At 39.8% G+C, this 21,342-nt stretch overlaps 1 protein-coding gene and 1 long non-coding RNA gene across 13 annotated transcripts in view; one reads left to right on the top strand and one right to left on the bottom strand.

Annotated features, from left to right (window-relative positions):
• Positions 1-9,983: 9,983 nt before the first annotated feature.
• On the bottom strand, positions 9,984-15,511 carry LOC122882596. Its single transcript, XR_006379404.1, has 3 exons — positions 14,324-15,511; positions 14,060-14,235; positions 9,984-10,915 (listed from the first exon to the last, which is right to left on the bottom strand). It is a non-coding gene; the product is annotated as an uncharacterized LOC122882596 (long non-coding RNA).
• rgs19 (regulator of G protein signaling 19) overlaps positions 13,653-21,342 on the top strand; it is a 36,778-nt gene continuing 29,088 nt past the window's right edge. For 2 of the 12 annotated variants that reach the window (XM_044210120.1, XM_044210117.1), the window contains exon 1: positions 13,710-13,851. Coding sequence is in view for 2 of the 12 variants with exons in the window: in XM_044210122.1 (XP_044066057.1) it covers positions 13,795-13,851 (57 nt within the window). In the remaining 10 variants the exon portion in view is untranslated. Of the gene's footprint in view, positions 13,981-21,342 lie in introns of all 12 variants that reach the window. The other 10 variants (XM_044210128.1, XM_044210124.1, XM_044210122.1 and 7 more) reach the window with 9 other exon arrangements.

Here is a 21,342-nt window from a genome sequence, read left to right as displayed (position 1 = left end):
GCTTCTACAGAGCATATACCATTGTTGCACAATCTCATAGCTTGTGGTAAGTCTACCTTGGATGGTTACAACATTATGGCTAATAATCAAATTCCTCTATTCAAAATATGAATGGGATTTTCACTTCCGGAACCCAGAACACTGTTGAGCTCTATTGCTGTGGAATTCCTGAGTTATAAAAGTAGGCGGGTTTCTCTCTTGTTCTTTTTTCAAAGTGAGATAATTAGAGTCAAGAGAGTCTCTCACACTTTTCTACGATTCATTCTATTTGCATATTCTTCTCTGTAATTTGCTGTCTTTTCTCAGGCAGTTCTCGCCCTGCCGAACAGTGCTGTGCTACAGCACAGAAGCCAGACAATAAAAACAAAATGGAAGCACAGCTCAGCAGCAGTAAGGATAAAGGAGATAAATGACTAGATGAGGAAAGTGCTTTGTCTTCTTTCCCATGGTTACATCTGTTAGACTGGGCATAGTCCATTTAAAAATAAAACATATTTCCATGCTTTTTGTTCTCCATTATTTACTTTTTGCATTATTTTTCTACTGTTTTCATTTGATGTCTTCTGTAATACTTTTTATGCTTGAGATGAGATTATGCTTGATGACACATTAAGAGGACATAAATCATCCCTTCTATTTATTCAATTTATTTTGTTTTTCTGTCATATTTTTTCTCGCCATCATATTCAATCAGATTTTGTATCCGTTCTTCTCTCTTTCCTTCGCTGTGACACTTTATTTCCATCTCTGTCTGCAGTTGTCTCAGTCCTCTCTCCGCCCTTTATATTTCTAACCATCTCCTCATCTATTCTCTGTCATTTTTTTCACCATCACTCTCTACTCTTTTTTTTTTCCTCTCCGTCTGCCTGCCTGCTCATTCATTCTTCTTACTTGACTCAAAGTCCAGTTTATGAAAAACGATCCATCAAACACATCTCTCCACTTTGGCCCTCCATCTTTTTAGTGTTGTTTCAGTAACCTGTGGGTGTCGTCTCTGTGATATTTAAGTGATCCCTCTGGGATTTATTTCCCTCTCCTTCCTGACAATTTGCATCGAAATTAAAAATCCTGATGAGTGATAGAACACAAGGCAGTCATTGATTATGCTCCTGTTATTTGATGGAATTATTAAACGGGCTCAGAGGACAACCGCGCTGAACAGATTTAGATTGTTGCTATTTATTAGTTGATATTTTTTTGCTCATGCTTTACAGTAATAACGTGACATTTTGCAGATGCTTACCCAGCGTTTATACATTATAAAGCAAGAAACTTAAATCTTGTTTCACAATGCTGGGTTGTAAAACGCTAAATAAATCTACCTTGTACCTTCATGTATCATTTTTCTGTACTTCTGGCTGTATCTGTCTGCAGCAGCTGATGTTTTCTGTTCCTGGTGTTCATTATATTCATCAGCTGTCTATGAACGCTACACAAAAATTGCTCACAGCAAAGAATGGGAAGGAGTCAAAGGTCAATGATCAGGAGTCAGGAGACAGCCAGAAAAAGATTGAGGAGAACATCTGACGCCAGAGACGATCTTTGTACAGTGGCAGGGATTATGATCTTCTCCCCATATACAACTATCTGTTATAATGTGACCAAAGTTTCATACTTAACTGTTTGAAATATAATAATCATGTATAGTGCACACAGCAACACACATTATTTACATAGTAACTGGCTCAGTGTACCTGCGTGTGTGTGTGTGTGTGTGTGTGGGTGGGTGGATGTGTTCAAATGTCTCCTTCTATTCGATGTTGGGAAGTAAATGAGCCAATTTAGCTGTGTATTGATTTGAGAAATTGACTGAAACATTGTAAAACATTGACGAGTCTGTTGAACACACCCACACACACACACACCCTTCATTCCCCAAGCCAATTACCCTGTATAACTCCTGTTTTCTCTCACACACACAAATAAGACCATGTTTATTTGCTTTTTATTGGCTGACAGCACTAACGGAGAGACTGACTGCAGGTCTTCCATAGATTTGATGTGATTGTTAAAGAACAGCTCAATCTTCACAGAACTTAGGAAGTAATTCATCCAGTGGGACGTCTTTTATTAGATACAGCAGCATTCATTCTGGACCATGAAATGATCATCTATTCCATCGCAATAAATATGACTCTCTCTTTTTCAGACCAACATGGCGGCTCATTTGGAAAATTGCTCTTATATTATGAAAATAGTTCACCGAAATGTGTTTCTGAAAAGATTATAGGTGAGAAATAAGCCATGTAGTTACTGAATCTGTCTTCATTTTAGATCCACAACGGTTAGTTTTTCGGGAGTTTCCAGAGGTGGCGACGCCCCTGATTTGCATAAAGTAGCCTAGACCTCAACTTTATGCAAATGAGGACCGTCAACGTGACGCCCGTTCTATCGAAACGCACCGTGGAGCTACCAGGGCTGCTTACGTAGACAATGAATGGGAGACGTGGAACACCACCAGTGACACGTCCATCAAGCGTCCAATGCTGGGAAGCAGTGCAACCCCTCGCATTTAATAATGCCCCTGTGGACACGTACCATCACAATTCTTACAGTCTTGCTCGTTTAACATAATGTCTGCAGTCTGTAGATGATGATAAGTTAGAAACTAGTTAACGTTGTTAATGTTGTTTTTACCTCTTTTGGGGGGGGTCCAAGTCTTAATTACGGGGGTCAGACCCCCCCAATCCACCCCGTAATTTGAACCCTGACTGTGTTTGCATGCTTCACAGATGCAGGCAGGTCAGCAGAAAAAGAAACCAAAACTTGATAAAGCTTGGCTTCAGTGAACATTTGTTCTGTTCAGTTTTGGATATTTCCACAACATTTCTGTTCCGGTTCGCCCTGCTCTCTGCCTGTCTGGACAAAATAGATAACAATGTAACAAAATGACAACCCACAAAAAAAGAGCGTTTGTGGCTCTACGTTTGGAAGCTGACAGGTTGTCCTCACAGGCGGCACTCTCTCTCTGTCCTCTGTCGACCCTCTCATTTGCTTTCTTGCCATGTCTCCCTTCATCCTGTCTCTCTGTCTGTTTTTTCATGTATGTCTCTTTGCCCTTATGTTCTTCTGTTAGTCACGGGGCTCTGTGGCACCCTATTTAGTATTCTCCTCAGTCTCATCTGTCAGCTCGCAATCAATCACACACACACACACACACACACACACACGTTGCAAGTACTGGTGGTAATGACTTATCTTTTCTAACACAGGCTACAAATTAGACAAACAAATAGATACAGGCATGCAGTCGCATGCCCACAAACCCACACAGCTGACAGTCTCGTGTCCTTGGTTCCATGGTTTAATGTGCAGGAGGACACATGTTATGGCCGTGCCGGTCCAATGTCACGGTTACTTTATATTAAGGGGAAGTGTTTTGCCGTCACACCGCAGGAGCGTCTGGGTCATTTGTACCAAGGACAGCCGGATGCTGCGTGACATTTCAGGTCTCTTCCAAAGGACGGGGCATTTAGAACGTGAGCTTAGGAACGTGTACGTGAAACGATCGCACAGTCTAAGCATCAGTAATCCCCATGGTGATTTGCTGCCTATACCACTACACTATACCGCGTTACTGTCCAGCCCATTCCAAAATAGCAGCCAAACATTTTTACACTCAATCGATAATAATTAGAGCTAAATGAGAAGTCAGTTTACAGTAATGTACAGTACTTATTATAATTTTATCATCAGCTACAATAAAAGTACAGCCTGATCATCTAAGCCTAAAGGTATGTTCTGACAGAATGCGATGCAAATTAAAGAAACAGTGTGATTGCAAACAAAGTCAATGGAAAGACGTAAGTCATGAATGAATGGAAATTCACACTAGAAAAAGGATTCAACTTCATGAATCTACTTCATACACTTAGATAAACAAGAGGGAAAAGGAGATACTGGAAGAAAATACCAGATTGAAATTAAGTTCCTGGTGAGTTCTGAGTCCGAGTCTGAGTCTGAGCCATCACACAAACACACAGTCAAAGCAGCAATGTTATTTGCACACAAAGTAAGGTAGTAATCATGTGTTGCTTCCAGAAAAGAAGAGAAATCATGCAGAAGTTAAGGGGCTACATTTTACGTTTATTAAAAAAGAAAAAAAACAGATACTTTCCTAGTAAGTAAATGTATCATCTGTTGTTTAGTGGTCATATACTAGCACTTATGATAACTGAAGTCAAAATCGGCTCTTGGAATATGTAAAAATCTACCCCTCAAAATATTTAAAATGTATTTACATGATGAAAAAAGCTGAAGGATGGAGGCTCAAGGACCATACAGAGGCCATACATACAAGCGCCCATTGAAAAAAAGCACCAAAAATAGCCCAAAACATTACATCTGCAACAAGAAATTCAGGAGCGCTACGAAAAGGTGTGGTCCATGAGTGGATTTATATCACTATAAATCCAGGTGCTGCTAAAATAAAAATAAAAATTCTGGATGGCATTCAAACAATCAAATATACTAAGCAACTACGAAATTTAAACTGACTGAACAATCAAACTAAACTTCTAACTACAATAATTTTTAATCAGACCAGTCAGCTCAGAAATGGGTCATTGCTGTAATGAATTGATCAGAAAAAAATGCAACTAACCTTTTACCAACCATCTGCAGTTAATGAGCCAGAAGTGAAACATTATGACCTGTTGTGCCTGTTGGTTTGCTACTCCAGATAAAGCCATCAATCAGCAGGTCTAACAGGGTTTCTGTTACATAAAGATATAGCATTAATGTTTTATGTTGAATAATACTGTAAAGGATAAGGCAGTAAGAGGAGGGGCGATATAGAAGGAGGGATAGGAGAGAAGGAATTGGGAGGTCGAGGACGTTAGAGCTGGAGGAGATGAGAGGGCAGGGAAGGTGACGAGGTGAAGAGAGGAGAGGTGATGAGTGTAATGGATTTGTATCAAGGAGGAATGGAGAGGAAGTGAAAACACAAGAGGAAGGGAGGGGTAGAAGGTAGAAGATACAGAAAGATGGACAGGCGTGTGGGTACAGGTACTGGAGAAGAGGAAATATGATCCAAAAAGTCAATTTTGTGTAATACAGTACATCTATAAATTCCAAAGTAATGTAACCTTGGACTTACTTGATTTGAATGTATTAAAGCCCAGTATTATGTTTATTTTGGGTAATTCTGCAGGGCAGAATGTCCAATGCTAACATTCGGTGCCAATGCGAGGAGTAGTGTACAGTGCGGAAAGCGAGAGTGTCGGGGCTGGGGTGGTGAACGGGCACGTAAAACATCTGACTTAAAGCTGCTGTAATCTATATTTTTATAATAAAAATGTATGAAGGCTGTCCGGCCCACAACTGTACTGTTTTGGTTCACTCTTACAGCTCTCATAGTGTTGTCTTCTGCCACAGCAGGCAGCTGTTTTCAGAGAAAAAGCTCTAAATCCTTTTCATCTAGTGCTACCATGAGGTTGACAATTATGGTTTTGAGTAAAATGTCTTGAAAGCTATGTGGCATAGTCTAGGTAAGACCCCTGAGTCAAATTTGTGATTTCAGGCCCCCCCCCCCCATATCTACATATGGATGTGGTCATGGGATTTTAGTGATTGCTATGGTTTACATTCTCCTCCTCTTATAAAAGCCATCCGAGATCAAGTGATCAAATAAATAATTCATGGTCATCAACCTGAAAGCAGGGCTGTTTCTGGGCACCAGAAAGGCTGACATTTCAAAGATGCTTTTCACTTCACAGTGACGGCGTATCTTCAGTTGGATGAAACCTTCCCTTTTCCTCTAAAATGAATACTTGTTGCAGCAGGATTTGAGGTTGTTTCACGTCTAGCACTACAGCACTGGCTGTCTGTGGGTCCCCTCGAAGAAGCTGCAGTGACGCCAGCGATCTGATAGGTCGTTTTGTGCCGCATCATGAGCTCCATTCGGACGGGGTTGGTGTCTGTAGGGGAGGTCAGGTAATTTCATTTCTGCAGCAGTGATGTTAATCCCATCCAGATCGGCCACGCCTGTGTTTTTCACCTTCAACCCTCAAGACACTTGAGCCCCAAACACCTGCTGTGTGCAGACAAGCTCAAAAGCGGCTCTGATTATAGTTGTTCACACACAGCCAACTGGACAGCCACAGTTTTTGTCAACCCTGTCTCTTATAAATTACATTTATGTAACACTATTATGTTCTGCCATTTACGTTTTGATGGGAAAATTGCTGTCTGGATTATGTTTCCACATTGTCAATTACTTCCAGTGAAGGAAGTGCTACATTTCTGTTTTGTTTTGCAATGTATTGCTAATGTGAGGTATAAAGATTCCTCCGTCTTTCTTTCTTTTCCAAATCTATGTATTCTTATTGTTTTATTATTATTATTATTATTATTGTTGTTGTTGTTTAATTTTTTTTATTCATAACAGCATCTATGGCTGAGCGAAATGGCCATAGATGCTTTTTTTCTCAAGTTTGTGGATGATTCATAATTTTAATCGTTTTTTTTTCTTGCGAAATGCCGCAAGACTGATACATGATTGAAAGGTCATATGTTTTTTTAACTCTTAAGATTTCCATTATATCGACCCATATTTTTAATTCAGTTTATGGGTGGCATCTTTTCAATATGCAATAGCAATTCAGTGTATCAGCATTTTTTTTACTTGCCTCTCTGTATGGTAGCTTTTGAGACCTGAACCCAGCCTGTATCTGTGTCTTTAAGAATCGACCTGGCCAAACCCCGACTGGTACTGCCAGAATCAGACCCGTGGCCTGAGGGTCACGGGTCAGGCCATGGCCAGGCCAGTCATGGCCAGGCTATTGCAAAGCATTGGTTGCACTCTGTCTCTTTCCTCTTCCCCCTGTGAAATGTGTGTCTACCTGCAACACATGTCGCTCTTGGATGCAGACGAGAGACAAGGCACAGTCGGAGAGAGCAAGGGAAATTTTAGAATAAATTACGTTTGAAAATAATCAAAACCAAACCCTGCACCAGAAACTTTACGCAACAACACTTCCCGAGCCTGATCCGAAACCCAGTGCTTTGTCGGGATCTGTCAGGTGTGGGTCAGGTAGCAGAACTCTACATGCAAGGAAGTTATAGGAAATGTTGCATTCATGTACTGGACATGATGTGGAAGACAACAGCTTGTGCATGTGCTTTTCAAATCTAGTCTTCTTTATTAAAATAGCGTGACACAATGAATCCAGCCTACTAAGTAGCTAACTGAAAACTAACATATAACTAACATATACTGTCTACTTTGTAAGTCTGATGATCACAGTAACTGTCTGAGTTAAAAGCTGTTTGGATTGACGAGTTAAATCGCTGACGGTTGATTTTATTCCCCCCATTACCCTGAGAAACCAGTCCTGTCTGAATGTTATCAGACAGACAAACTCTGTTTTTCTGTACAATTTTTTGGCTTTACATGAATTCAGACTGAGAATCTGAGTTTTAGTTGTGAGGAAAGTTCCTACTAGAGTTCACCAGTCTTTCATCTGCACGATCAAAGGACATCTTGTGTAAACTTTCTAATTCATGTGAGTGTGTGTGCTACTGTGTGTCTACTGTACTTGACTGTGTGTATGTACCTATACATATAAATACAGTCGGGCTGTTTGTACAGTATATGTGTCATGTCATGCCTGCTCTTGACCGTGTGTGTGTGTGTGTGTGTGTGTGTGTATAAATACAGCAGAGCTGTTTGCAACAGATGTAGTTTTCTAGTTAAATCTGAAACTTGTGTGGAAATAATATTAAAGCAGAATAAACATGATCCATGTAATCGAGGATGTTTGAACCTGCAAGCTGAGCTGCTGTTGACTTGGTCAAAACTACAACTACTTAAACATACGCTACAGGGTTAGGCTGATTACCACTTTGGTGTTTTATTCAACAAGATATCAATGATGCATCATCTTTCAGATACTGTAGATGTCCGCCCTGTCTTTCCTCAGAATCAGTAGCTGCCAGTACTTTCTCTGCGCTGAGCATTTGTTATGATGCATCTATAATCCACCAGGCAGCGTGAAAACCAGTGTTAATTCTGCATAAATGCCCCTGGGGATGTACAGCTAACATGCAGCCTCATTCTCTCTACTGGACAGTGTGTCCCTTGTTTCCATAGAGCCTATTTGAAGTTTGTTTTGGACTATTCATTATTTTTCATACTTGAACCGAATAATGCATCCATAAGCACGTGAACAGAAAGTTAAAATCCTTCCCACGCTAACGACCACTGTGTCCGAGGAAATACGTCAGGCTGAGTCAGTGGCTTCTTTTAAATCTAAGCTTAAAATGTACTTTTATCGCGCTACCTTGCCCGATTTCATCTGATTCTACTTTTTATTATATATGTGGTTTGTTTAATATTTTTATTCTATTACTGCTGTGTTTTTATATTTCTATGTTATGTTTTATGTGTTATTTGCTTGCTCTGTGAACCACTTTGGTTTTAATAAGTGCTATATAAATAAATATTATTATTATATTATAATATGGAATTTAGTTCTGCATGAATTTCAAGTTACATGATAAGTCCAAATGTCAGGAATTGTAAACTTGAGTGCAGCAATATCTTCCTTGTGCTTTGTGTAGCAGGTTTGATATTGATATACAGCAGCATTTACTCCTTTAGTTCAGTTTGTTTGGACAGAGGACAAAGATCTCATTTGAAACTGAGCAACACCAAATAACTGCGCTGAACATCTGAGAATGAGCTGTAAGAATTTTTGTAAAAGAATTAGACTATGGGTGTGATTCTGGATTTAAAACTTATATTCATTGTACACCTACTATATCATTAAAATGAAACATTAGTGTTAAAATGGTAGCTTTTTTATTAATGAAATGAAAAAGCTTTAGGTGCGCTGCTGCATTCATAAGTGTGGTCACTAGGGGGCAGCAGAACTCCACAACAAGCTGCCAGACACATGGAGCTAATGTTGCCTTATAGAGTTGGTGAGGCTAACAGTCCAATATTCAGTCTACTTTTAGTTCGGGTTTGGTCTCCACCAACTTCTGAGAAAGATATCTGGCTCTTTTCCACTTTCTTCACCAGCTAGTTTGCTAACTTTGTCTTTCTGCTGTTTTGTGCTGGGCAGGTAGTGTACAATGGGTTTATCAGAGCTTGTTTGCTGAAAATAGCTGCTGCTGGAAACGAGGTTCATGAGAGTGCTGAGGCTGAATCAAACCGTAAATGTGCCGTAAAACCAAACTATGAGCTAAAAAAGGCTAAAAAGGTCAGCAGAGCTGCAGAGTTGGTGAAACCTGTGGGTTTGTCAAACAAGGCAAGGTCACTAGCTAGTGATTAGACTTGCATTTGATTCAATGCCACTAAAAAACGTTGATTGATGGAGCTTTAAATTATATTTTCTTAAATATTTCACATGAGCCTGATGGGCAGACTGACGATCAGAGGACATCGCTTCCTGGGGTCTGATTGGATGACTGCAAGACTGCAGTAAGTTAGTGAACGAGGTCTTCTCCCATTGGGAACTCTTGGTCTGGATGTGTTGTTACACTCTATCTGTATGCCTGGGTTCGAACTGAGTGTGTGCGTGGCTGCTTCAAGTGTGAATAATTCTCAGCAATCTGCGGTTCACTCCAGTCTCTGTTCTAAACTCAACGGGGACTTGCTGATTGCAGCATAAAGTTGTGCCACAGAAAATGTATTTGACACAAGAGAAATACACAATCATTAAGGTAAAAACGGAATTAAGAACACTACAGGAAAACAAATGTTTTTTACAGCAGTATAAATGCATGAAAGGATCAAATTGTAAGTTGCGTGTGGGTGTGTGTTTGCGTTTCCTGTTTTGCAGACACGGGTGGAGGTTTCACTTCCTCCTCTTCAGCCAAACTTCAACCTGACAAAATCTGCAGGTCTGTAGGTAAAAACTAGAGAAGACAAACTCTCTATCTCTGAGTTTCAGAATCACAATCTGCTTTACTGTCCAAGTATGTGAACACACAAGGAATTTGACTCCAGTTTTAAGTTGCTCTCAGTGTACTGAACACAGAACAAGCTAAAAGGACAACAAAGCTGAACAAAGATGGGTAAACATAAGCATAGCACTAGTATCTACATAAAAAATAGCTGAAATAATTGGTGTATATATATAAATACACATAAAAGGCAACAATGGCCAACAACATATACAAGTCAAGTGTTTCTGTAAATTGTAAACAAATACAAATAGTGCAGAGGAATAAATATTGAATGGGTAATAAAATAGTTCATTTTAAGTGGGTGGTTATGTACAGTATGCATGTATATATGTCTATATACAGTATATACAGCTTGCAGGGTTCAGAGATAGGATGATATTTGACCTCTGATTTAAGTGAAAACCTCTGTTTTTGTGTAATTTTGATATTTTAAACTTCTATTCTCACTGCCTTAAACAGTATCTGTAGAATATAAACATGTAGTGCAAAGTTACAAATGACACATCATGAGTCATATCCCATCTCCACAATTAAACCAAAAACAGTTTTATGCTGGTATTTCTAAACTGTTAAATGGGTCAGCTTGACCTGACACATAACAGAAAAGTTTATTTAAACAAATCCATTTACACATCTAGTGATGTCACACGTAGACTAATTCAGTTTTGTTTAAATGTTTAAAACTAATGTGGTGATTGGAGGTGAATCATTTCACCCTGCAGTCGTTGCCCAAAGCTCCATCTTTCTGCCTCATGGAGGCGACTGTGGCTTAGTGGTAGAGCGGGTCGTCCACCAATCGGAAGGGCGGCGGTTGAATACTCTGCTCTCCTGCTGGAAATCCTTCTTTGAATTACCACACTTCACATAATATATTTTCTCTGGCAGTTTGTGTTTCCTTGTTTCCTTCACTCCATCTGATTCTGTCGAATCCTCTGCACGTTGTTTTGTTGGCTTGCCAGATCTCTGTAGGCTCTTTCTCTGTGACGTCCTTTGAGACACACTGGTGATGAAGAGGGAAATTAACTTGGCACAAAACTCAATGAGAAACGCTCAGCCTTCCCTCAAAAATGACTAGTGCTATCCTCAGGCAAAGCAATTAAGCCCTAATTCCCCCAGTGGAACTAATCACTATAAGATTATAGTTGTATAGGCAGCACTCAGGTGGTAATGCCTAGTAATGTCAAAGTGAATCAGGGTGTTGTTGAGACAAGATAGCACAGGCTCAGTGGACCTTCCCTGGATCATAGAGTTATATATACACAACACAAACTGCACTCAGTTCAGGTTCTTTGAGGACAAATCAAATGTTTTGAGCAGAGGGAGCAAATGCATCCTGAATGCAACTGTTGGTCAATATCTGTCTGCAAAAAAAAAAAGAGACCATCTGCATAACCTCAAAATGCTGTGCGTAGCAACGAGTTGATATGCAGCTTTAGTTCCCCCCTGTGGTGACAGAAAGCACTGCACATGACTTCAACAAGTGGCAGGTTTAGAATATTTCATGGAAACAACAAAGACAGCCGAGTGTTTTCTACACTTTACAGCATTTTGGTATCATTTGAGAATATTGTAGACATATTAACATAGAAGAACTTATTCAAATGTATCAAATGTCCCACCATGTTGTGTGTTTTTGCCCTGTGTCGTCGTATTAGTGAGCTTTACAATACATCAAGGCCTTCCTAAATGTTTTCATGTCACCTACACACTAAGCAGCAGATATGCTTTAGGCAGTGGAAATGCGTTTGATAAGACTTCACACCCCGTACACATTTCTGCCGCTAGATATGATTCAGAATCGTATCACCGATCAAAGGTTAACCTCTGATAACATACCATAACACCATAACATTGTGGTGGAGACTAAAGCCAACTCCGCTCAGTGTCTGCGACAGTGTTCCAACAGGGGGGGCGCTTGACTGAAAAAACAGATTGTACCTCCACTATTTAAAGTCTACTGCTGGGTATTTTAAACTTCAGTGCTCTGATAATCAACATTACAGGCAGCTGAGTCAAAGGAGGTGAAATGTCACCCTGACAGCGTTCCTGTAATAATGATTTAAGAGAGATATGCCTTAGGAAAAGAATGAAAATGACAGCATTTGGCAGTGATGTGCGATGGACTTAATAGTTAAAGTAAATGGGAGGTGATTCAGTGAACTCACCATGCACTAGTAGGTTTTTAGTAAACCAATTTTGGAGAATTTAAAAACCTCATTTTGGCATATTCAGGACTCACACATGACTCAAAATAAGGCAGGAAACACTTTAGTGTTCAAAAAATAAAAAAGAACATGTGTACCTTTGACATTTTCTCTGGCAGGCTGACATGAAATTGGTGGGTATCAGTGAGGACTGCTTTTGTGTGCTAGTGTAAGAATCAGGTACTTATACCCATGCAGGAATGTCATTTTACAATACCAGAATTATAGTAGGACATTTTATTATTAAAATGATTAAAATTTAGAGGGTGAAATGCAAATGTGTGTCCCCCTCAGCCCCCGCCCCCTCTCCCCCCGTCTCCTTAGTGTATGGCGCCCCCTCCTGTTGCTCTTGGTCCATTCACATCTTTTGAAGCAGTCACTCACTAAAACATATCAACTATGTCCTGTTAAAACTCCACAAATTACACATTTAAACTAAGAAAATAGTGATTTTATCCCATCTTATCACCAAACAATGAAATAAAGAAATCCTCTAGGGGAGTAATTACAACCACAAATACAAGAGTCTTGGAGTTTTTGAGCTTCAGCCACCTTCAAATGACTCTTCTGTTACACTCACTAAATGTGTTAAATTAGGGACTGTAAAACCTTTTCTCCCTCTTTCTAGGTATCTGAGTTATTTTCTGCTCACCGTTTTCCCCATTCGAGCCATTGATTAGGAGAGAGCGTTGCAGAGACCCGTAAAGAACATTGTAATGCTAGAAATCCAGCTGTGAAATATGAGTGCCAAACTTTAAAAAATGTCCTCAGCAGGAGAAAAGAAGAGAATCTGGAGGCGCAGTGGTTTGAATCTGTGGCCAGAAATATCTAATGCTGATCTGTGGTGCGTATGCAAAGCAAGATATTGCTGAAAACTTTTCTTGGGCACTTGACTCCTCTGCTTGTCATTTCATCAGCATCTCTCAGTGCACTGCATCTATATAAACTATACCATTAAAAACATTGTAGAAACAATCTGAATAAATGTAAAAACTATATATAAAAGTTTATTGTGATAATGTGTATATATTCTATAGAAGAGCTGTATACCATTAACATTGCTTTTCACAAAACATACATAAATAAAACATGAACCTATAGGCCTGTTGTTAAGATGGGTGCATAAAGCGATATATATGCCTATAAAGCCCATGTAAACTTACTTAAAACTAATTCCATCTTTCATTATGTATGCATACAAGTGTGAATTGCAAAAAGTGTAAAAGGGTGTCATAAAGATACATACATTATAAAAACTCGTGGTCTAGTGCATAAATTCTGCTACTAAAAGAAATTACACTATTATAGTGCATTATATAGGCTATGCAGTATATAAAGTTTTATTAGAACTCCGGGTCTCCTCCTGCTTGGATGGACGTAATGAATCCGCGCATGCGCTCTGTACGCCAGGGCGGCGATCTCGCTCCCTCTCTCTCTCACACACACACTCTTTTTGACACTCTCTCTCTCTCTCTCTCTCTCTCTCTCTCTGGGAAAAACCCGAGCCAGGAGGAGAGCAGCAGAAGGGGGAGGAGGCGGACTCCTTCTTCCGATACAGCGGCGGCAGCAGGATATTTAGAAAAAAAAAAATTTTTTTTTTTTTTTTTTTTTTTTTTTTAAAAACCACGCACCAACCTCCCGGTGCGGAGCGGCAGAGGAAGAAAAAACCACACGGATGTGCCTCCGAAAGCGCAGCGGATACCGCCCACCGGACCTTATTAATGCCAAGATTGTGAGTATCTGATCGGCTGCAGAAACGAGCTTGAACGCGGGGAGGGGTGCTGGTTTTAGTTTAATTCCCCCTTTCCTGGTCTACAGTCAGCGGCGAGGCTTTTCCTCGCTCCGCGGTGTTGAGGAAAAGGTCGGTCTCCGTGATTCCTTCCCTCCCCTCCCCTCCCTCCCTCCATTTCCTCCACTACCTCCTTCCTTTCCTTTCTTACCTCCTTGATTCCTTTCTCGAGAACGGATAGCAGGCAGGCAGTCTTTGGAGAAACGAGGAGGAGAAGGATTCAAACGACCCCTTGTCTTGTCTCCTTTCCGTCATTTTCTGTTTCTTTTAAAGGGATTTCTTAATGACACCAGAGGGGTTTAGAGTCTTTAGCTGTTTGTTTTTTTTCTGTAACATAAAACAGGACGCATAAAAACACACAAACAGCTTACTGGTATAAAACTGAGGAAGGAGAGAAAAAAAGGGGTTTTCTTACTTTATTTTTGTTTTCTTCCTTCCTTTCTATATTTCTTTCTTTCAGTTGTCATGTCTAGTAGGTGAGTTTGGAAGAGAAGACAGTAAAGTGACTGTTACTCACCTTTCTGCTGTTGAGAACCAGGGAAAACATTCAAAGGCATGGTTTATAGGGGAGAGCGGGGTCAGTTGTAACACACGTCTCATGTCAAACTAGCATGTATGACAAATACAATTTTGTATCAAACTTTATTCATTTGATTTGACTGAAACCATAGCAATTTTTGGATTTGTTTTGTGGCAACACAATAAATCTGCAACAAGTTCTTGTTTCTATTTCCCCTTTCAAGCTGTAGCAAATTGTCTTTACTGTGGTTACCTCTGAGCGCACAGTTGCAATGCAGATTCGACAAAGGAAGCTGTTTTAGCTAACTCTGTTTGATACAATTATTTTCTGGCAAAATGAAAGTTGCAATGCTAATGACCTGTGGTGTAGTTTGCTGTCAGTTGTGATACAGTTTCAGTAGATGTTGTAAATGTGTGTTTTTGTTTTAGCTGGCAAGTTTTCTAGCTCGCTAGATAGCAATTTGCTAGCTTGAGAGTTAGCTTCTGGTGCTGGGCGCTAACCTCGACGACATGCAAACGAATCTTTTTCTGTTGGTTGCAGGAATGACTTGGCTCTAACGCCTCAATATTCTCCAATCAAAAAGCAAGTGTGTGTGCAAAACTCACATAAAGTTGCATCATTTGACGCTGTCGAACACGGCGCATTTTATAAGCTCAGTCTTATTATATTCAGATGTTCTCTGGATGCAGCGAGCACTGGCGTTTATGTTATAGATTGAGCCTGTTACTTTAACAGAATAAAGAATCATGGCAGGTTTGTGTGTCACGTTAATGTGCACTTTGACACACTCCATTACCCAAGACAAATAGAAAATAGACAACATCTGTGATTTTTCATCGTTTCTGCTCTCAAGTTTAAAAAAAAAAAAATAAAAAATCTTGCCTTGCTCTCTGATTGGTTGACAGGAAAAAAACCCCATTAAGAACTGGTGATGCCAGTGGTGGCTGGTGGAAAATTTTCTAGGTAGGGCTGTGCCACGTCCAATCAGTTTCAGCAAACATCCCAATATGATTTAATGCAAAAAAGTGAATGTATCAAAAAGGAATTACTACTTTGCAGTTAAATATTTAACGATTATTTTATTCCAACATAAAATAAAGCAGTAAGTAAGGCCTTGACAAACACATCAGGACATCTTATTTTGGTCACCCATACAGGCGAATTCAGTATAATATAAAACATGTAATAGAGATGGACCTTGTTTTGTTGGGGAAACCAATGGGGAGGTAAAGATCAGGAGAAGTAAACATGAAGTGCAGTTAGTGGTGTAAAGTTGCTATTCAGACACTTGAATGGAGTCAAGCACTCTGAGTGTAGAGATAGCAAACTTCGGCTTCAAAACTCTCTCACAAGTGAATTAAATTGAATTATACTCGAAAATATTGTGAATATAAATTGTGGGGTCCCTGAAAACTAATACAAAACAGTTAACAGAAGGAAATAACCAAACTAATAACAATCTTGTAGATATCAGTTGACCTCTCACACATGGAATAATTAGAGATTTGTTTTAAAACTATGCACATTGCACAAAAACACACACTGGGGCTGAACATGAACAAATGTGCACTACCAGAGAGTTTGACTGCATCAGCTTGATACCTGGTTATTCATTGGCCATGTAAAGCGCTGTAGCGATGCTGTTGGTAATGAACTCGAAAAACCGCTGCTGGATGTTACTGTTGGCGCTAATGTAGCTTAGCACAAGCACCAGCTGGCAGCGGTTGGAAATGTCAGTCGTCTCGCCTGCTTGAATGGCGATAAAATCAGCGCTCTTTACTTCCTCCAGAACGTAATCCTTTAGCACTGACAGCATGCAGTCCAACAGCTCGGTTTGTACCGTCTTTGACTGCCTTTAAAAGTATGCTCCTCTAGCATACTGTCTAGGGAAGCAACAAAATCCACCCTAGAGGAGTCAGTCTCATCATGCCCTCGCAAGGCTGACTCAAAAGCCCCACAAAACTTCACACAATTGGCCATTTTGGATAAAATGTGCCTTTTTCTTATCCACCTCCTCCCCACTCTGCCTAATATAACCAACGTTAGCTTGACATGATTATCAATGTGCCCTGGCGTTCTCAGGTTTCCTTACTTTTTTCAGACAGGTGCTTCATATCCCTGACTTCCGTCTGTCCGTGCTGGATTTGTCCGAGCATGGAAAGCAAAATAAGCATGACCGCATCCAGCTAGCCAGGCCTTTCTGGTGTACCAGCGCTGCTTCCCTTTTTCGCTAGCCTGCTTTCTGATTGTGAGGTCAGGTTGATCTGGGCCCAGCTCTTTCACCTGTATTTTGTCCGCCAAAGTTCTCCTCTCAAACAGATCTTGGAGGAGAGATTATACCGAGTTAGGGTTGGGTCTTGGAGGAGTAATTTAGTGGTCGCGCTCGCCATTGTCATGTAGTTAAAATGGCGTCTGTAAGGTCCTGACCATAGACTGTATAAAAGAAGGTCCTGACCTACTAGCAGTGGCTTGCTTGGGGCAATAAAATAACCGCCCTTTTCGGATTAGATTTGAGGACGCTGATTGGTTAAATTGTATGTCACACGTTCATATCTTATATATGTTGCGCAGATGATTTTCTATCATATTTTACACACATTACTGGGTGAATTCCATATTTCAATTAGTAGTACTAGTAGTAACAGGTTTTTTTGTGGCTCAAGGAGGGTGGCGCCCTATATTGGCCAGCCGCCACTGGGTGATGCGTTGAGTTTTTACATTTGTCCTCCTGCATCTGTTCTCAATATGTATAAAGATCATACTCATTTCTGTATTGTTTATTGGTAGAGGAAAGTCACATCAGTGCATCCCTAAAATGGGATATAACATGCACTGATATGAGTTTTTCTCGACTGATAACCAATTCTGATACATCAACGCAGGGGTTCTGCCATTAGCAGGTACCGATCTGATAGCTGTCTTTTTCCCATATGAGAAATATGGGAACATTGGGATAATTTAAGGTAACATGGGGCCAGAGATTGTTGTGCCGCTAAAAACCAAGTCGGGGCCGGATGCAACTTACTGAATGTAACTGATAGCAGAAACACAAAATTTACTGACACTGACCAAGAGAAGTATGTAATGTGGATCAGCCAATAACCAATACACTTAATAAGGTCAGTATATCTCTGTTCCATCTATTTAGTATACTATGAAAGCTGTATGTTGGTCTATGATTGTGTAGCCGACACTTGTTTGCTGGTGGCAGCGTTGGGCGAAAAGATGAATGCGAATTGGCTACTGGTGACCGATGGACTTTTTTGGCCAATTCAAATCACCAAAATAAGTGCCTTAATATTAATATTAATCTATTATTGGCATTAAAATCGTAATAAGTAGGTAAAATGTGAAATTTTCGAAAATCATGGTATGAGATTGCAACCTTATGATGAAGGTATAGTTGCTGAAAATGTAGCATAAAAAAAGTGTGTGTATATATATATATATATATACATACATACTTATTTTGATTGACTTGTCTTTGAACGTGATCTTAATTTCTGAGGTGTTTCCATCTGGATCATAGTTTGACACCTGACGTTCCTCTAGGAATATTACAAATTACAGTGAATGTTATAGTGATGACACAGGTTACTTTAACAGAAAACGTGAAAATGAACAGTGGTTGCTGTTCCTCATAGGATTAGAAGTGCATACATTTTTAACAAGGGAATAAAACCAAAAACTCTGACGGGGTTATTGCCTCGCTCTACCCATGTTACACAGAGAATTCAACCCCGGCGACCCTATGTTCCATACAGATTCAGTGAGACATTAAAAAGCTCAGATCAGCTGATATTTGACAGTTAAGACAAAAAAATCACCGTGATATTCCTTTATTTTTCCTACAGTGTCTTTGTGGGTTGTGAGTTTATAGTGACCTTGCTGTACTTGATGGTGTGTTTATGTATAAACTGACACTATGAAGTTCCTACAGCAGTCCAGCAGCAGTCTTATTGTATACATTCTCTTGTATAAAGCACACCCTTTTAAACTATAACTTTAATATTCCTTTTGGGACTTAGGCTATAGGATTCTTATATAATCCCCATTTATGACCATATAAGGTGTAGCCTCTGGTTAGGCGCTTTTAAGAGGAAGAGACACAAAAAAGCAGAAATATGTTGTTGCGTTAATGTATACTTAATTTGAGCAGAGATGGTATTTTACAACTGATCCTTCCTATTCTTCCTGTCAGTCTCCTCATCCCTTCATTGTGTAGTAAATGCCTTTTAATGAATCATACCGGATAGCTTTGGGTGAAGGTATTGCACAGGAAGGTGCTTTTGAAATCAGAAATAAAGGTGCCAGACTTGTCAGTTTTTGAAAGTGCGGCTCTTTGCATTTCTTCCCGGTTTTCTCTTTGGTGTGTCCGAGCATGTGGAGCTGCTGGCTATCAAATGACGACATCCATCTCCTTTTGTCCTGATAAATCCTTGCGCTTTGGGTTCCTTCCCTGTAAGCCAGTTCGAATTACACACTCGGTTTTAAAAAAAGAATATCCTCTTGAAAGAGAAGTGAAATTTGTTTTTAGTTGCTTCTGTAAGGTTCGCTGGTGTAAAAGCCTTTTTCGCACGTGGCTGACTAAACCAAGCTGAAGGAGGAAAAGTTTGATTAAACAGCTTCAAACACATTTGGTGTGAAAACACCCTCAGAAATCACAATTATCCACATTCCTCCTCTATATGGGGGTCATTTATTTGGGAGGTTTTTACCCAAACTAGCAGTTGTATACTGCGTCACCATGGAAACCAAGATCAACAGTATCAGCTATCAGAAAAAGAAGTCTGTGGCCAATTTGGGGTCCCAACCCTGAGATCAAGAAACATACCACCTCTCAGATACTGACTTATACCCCGATCAGGAGTCTAGAAGTATCTTTCCAACTTCTTGTTGCCAGTTGGTACACACTTCCTCTTCTGTGTCTTTCTTCATTGCGTCTGTTGCTTGCTTCCTCTTTTTTTAAGTCGGTCATTGCCTTCCCTTCCTGCGTCTTTCTCTCTCACTATTTCTGTCTTGCCCTTTGTTTTTTCTTTTTTTCTCTTATTATTTGTTTCTGTCTTTCTGTCCACCTTTTACTGTAGTGATGCATGTGTTGGTGTCTATGTATTATCATCTCTCTGTCTGGTGGTTTTACTGGTCACTCTTTGTTCCTGGTTTGATGTTTTAATTCCATAAAAACCCACACAAAACTAGCATTCCCATGTCATCATTGATGTCAGATGAAAACCTTAGATCTCCCGAATGTCAATTGTTTGTCCAGGAACTAAAATACAACCCCTGCCTTATTTTTAGTTTGACCACCACACATTTTTGAGGTTCTGGTGGGATTCTGAAAGGATTGCATCAAGAGGTCAGAGCATTTTCTCAGCCCATAGAGGACCATGTCATTCTTGGAATAATATGAACTCAACAAAAAGTCGCCAAAAATGGAGTTACAAGTGATCTGCTGTTCCTGAGGCTGTAGACCATTTGAAAACAGGCTGTGAAATTAAAGCTGAAATATTTTTTAGAGCTCTAAATAACAATTAGCTTGATGTTGGAATAATCTGCTAATTATTTTTTCCATGAATCATTTGGCCTATAACATTTTTTTTTTTTAATGCCCATCACAATTTTCAGAAGCTCAATGTGATCAAATAGTTTTGTTCAACCAACACCAAAATATTGGCAGATATCAGATTGAATTATCAATATCAGATTGATATTTCTATGTGGCCCAAATCAGATCTGAAAATATTATAAGTGTTTCTCTACGGAGATCAATAAAGTATTTCTGATTCTGATATTCCAACCAATGCATTGGCATGGTCAATATGATCAGCGGTAACGGCATATATGTGAGCCGAAAAGTAACAAAGATCTCAAAACCTCTAAAATCCGGCCACTGTCAGCCCAACAACAGGCGATTGCCCATAATTTTGCACAGGTGTGTGTGTGTGGTAGTTTCAGCTGGGAGATGTGTGCGAGCGGTGAGCTCTCTACATTCCACAAGCTCTCTTAGCTTTACTAGTCTAATTAATAAACAAAATCAACTCACAAAATGTTAAGAAAGGAAATATTCTTACACCTATTTTCCTTAATTAAACAGAAAATTACAACCTTCTGAATTGCATTGCAAACTTGACAGAAACACAATATACACTCCCCAAACTGTCTTGGTTCTTTTCACTCCTCCAACAATCACCAACTCTGGTTTGGTCGAAATAAACCCCTAATTACTGAGTTAGATGTGAAAGGTCTACACGCAGTTTTTCCCCACTGCCTCTCTGTGCTGCTGGGTTAGCTCGCTGAACGAGCTGAGCAGCGATCCAACAGCACCATAACTGACAAGTTCTATTCATTAAAGAAAGTTGATTCAATAAAAAAAAGAATAACTAATTTAATCCAATGAATCACTTTATTCATTTTTTAAAATTTTGTTTTAGGGTGATGACTTCATAAAATACGACGACATTCGGAACTTAATTCGAAAACCTCAATAGAAGCTTCAAATGTAAAAAATGACATTCAGTACAGCCCCACTAAGTAGGCTAATTGCATATTAGATACAACTTTGTAGGCTAGACGATGTCATACATGCTACAATAACTTCTGTCACCAGCAGCTCAGCATTTGTGTTTTTTTGTTTACACAAATGCGGTCATATACCGTATACCCCGGTGAAATGTCAGGAAGGTATGAAAAAACAGATATAGCTCAAGCTTAGTTCACGTGTTCATAATACGTATCTGATTTGCGCTACGCCAATATCGAAAAATCAGAAATGGGTCACCTTGGAGCATCCCGGTAGCCACATAACTGCAACGCTCCCGCTTCGATTCCAGACGGGGACTTTTGTTGTATGTCACACCCCTCTCTGTCGCCTTGTTTCCTGCCTGTCTCTTCACTATCGACTTCCAATAAAGGCA

The sequence above is a fragment of the Siniperca chuatsi genome, linkage group LG10, assembly GCF_020085105.1.
Source record: "Siniperca chuatsi isolate FFG_IHB_CAS linkage group LG10, ASM2008510v1, whole genome shotgun sequence".
Taxonomy (NCBI): domain Eukaryota; kingdom Metazoa; phylum Chordata; class Actinopteri; order Centrarchiformes; family Sinipercidae; genus Siniperca; species Siniperca chuatsi.
Note: the sequence above shows the minus strand (reverse complement) of the source record. Positions and strands in the feature narration are given on the sequence as shown.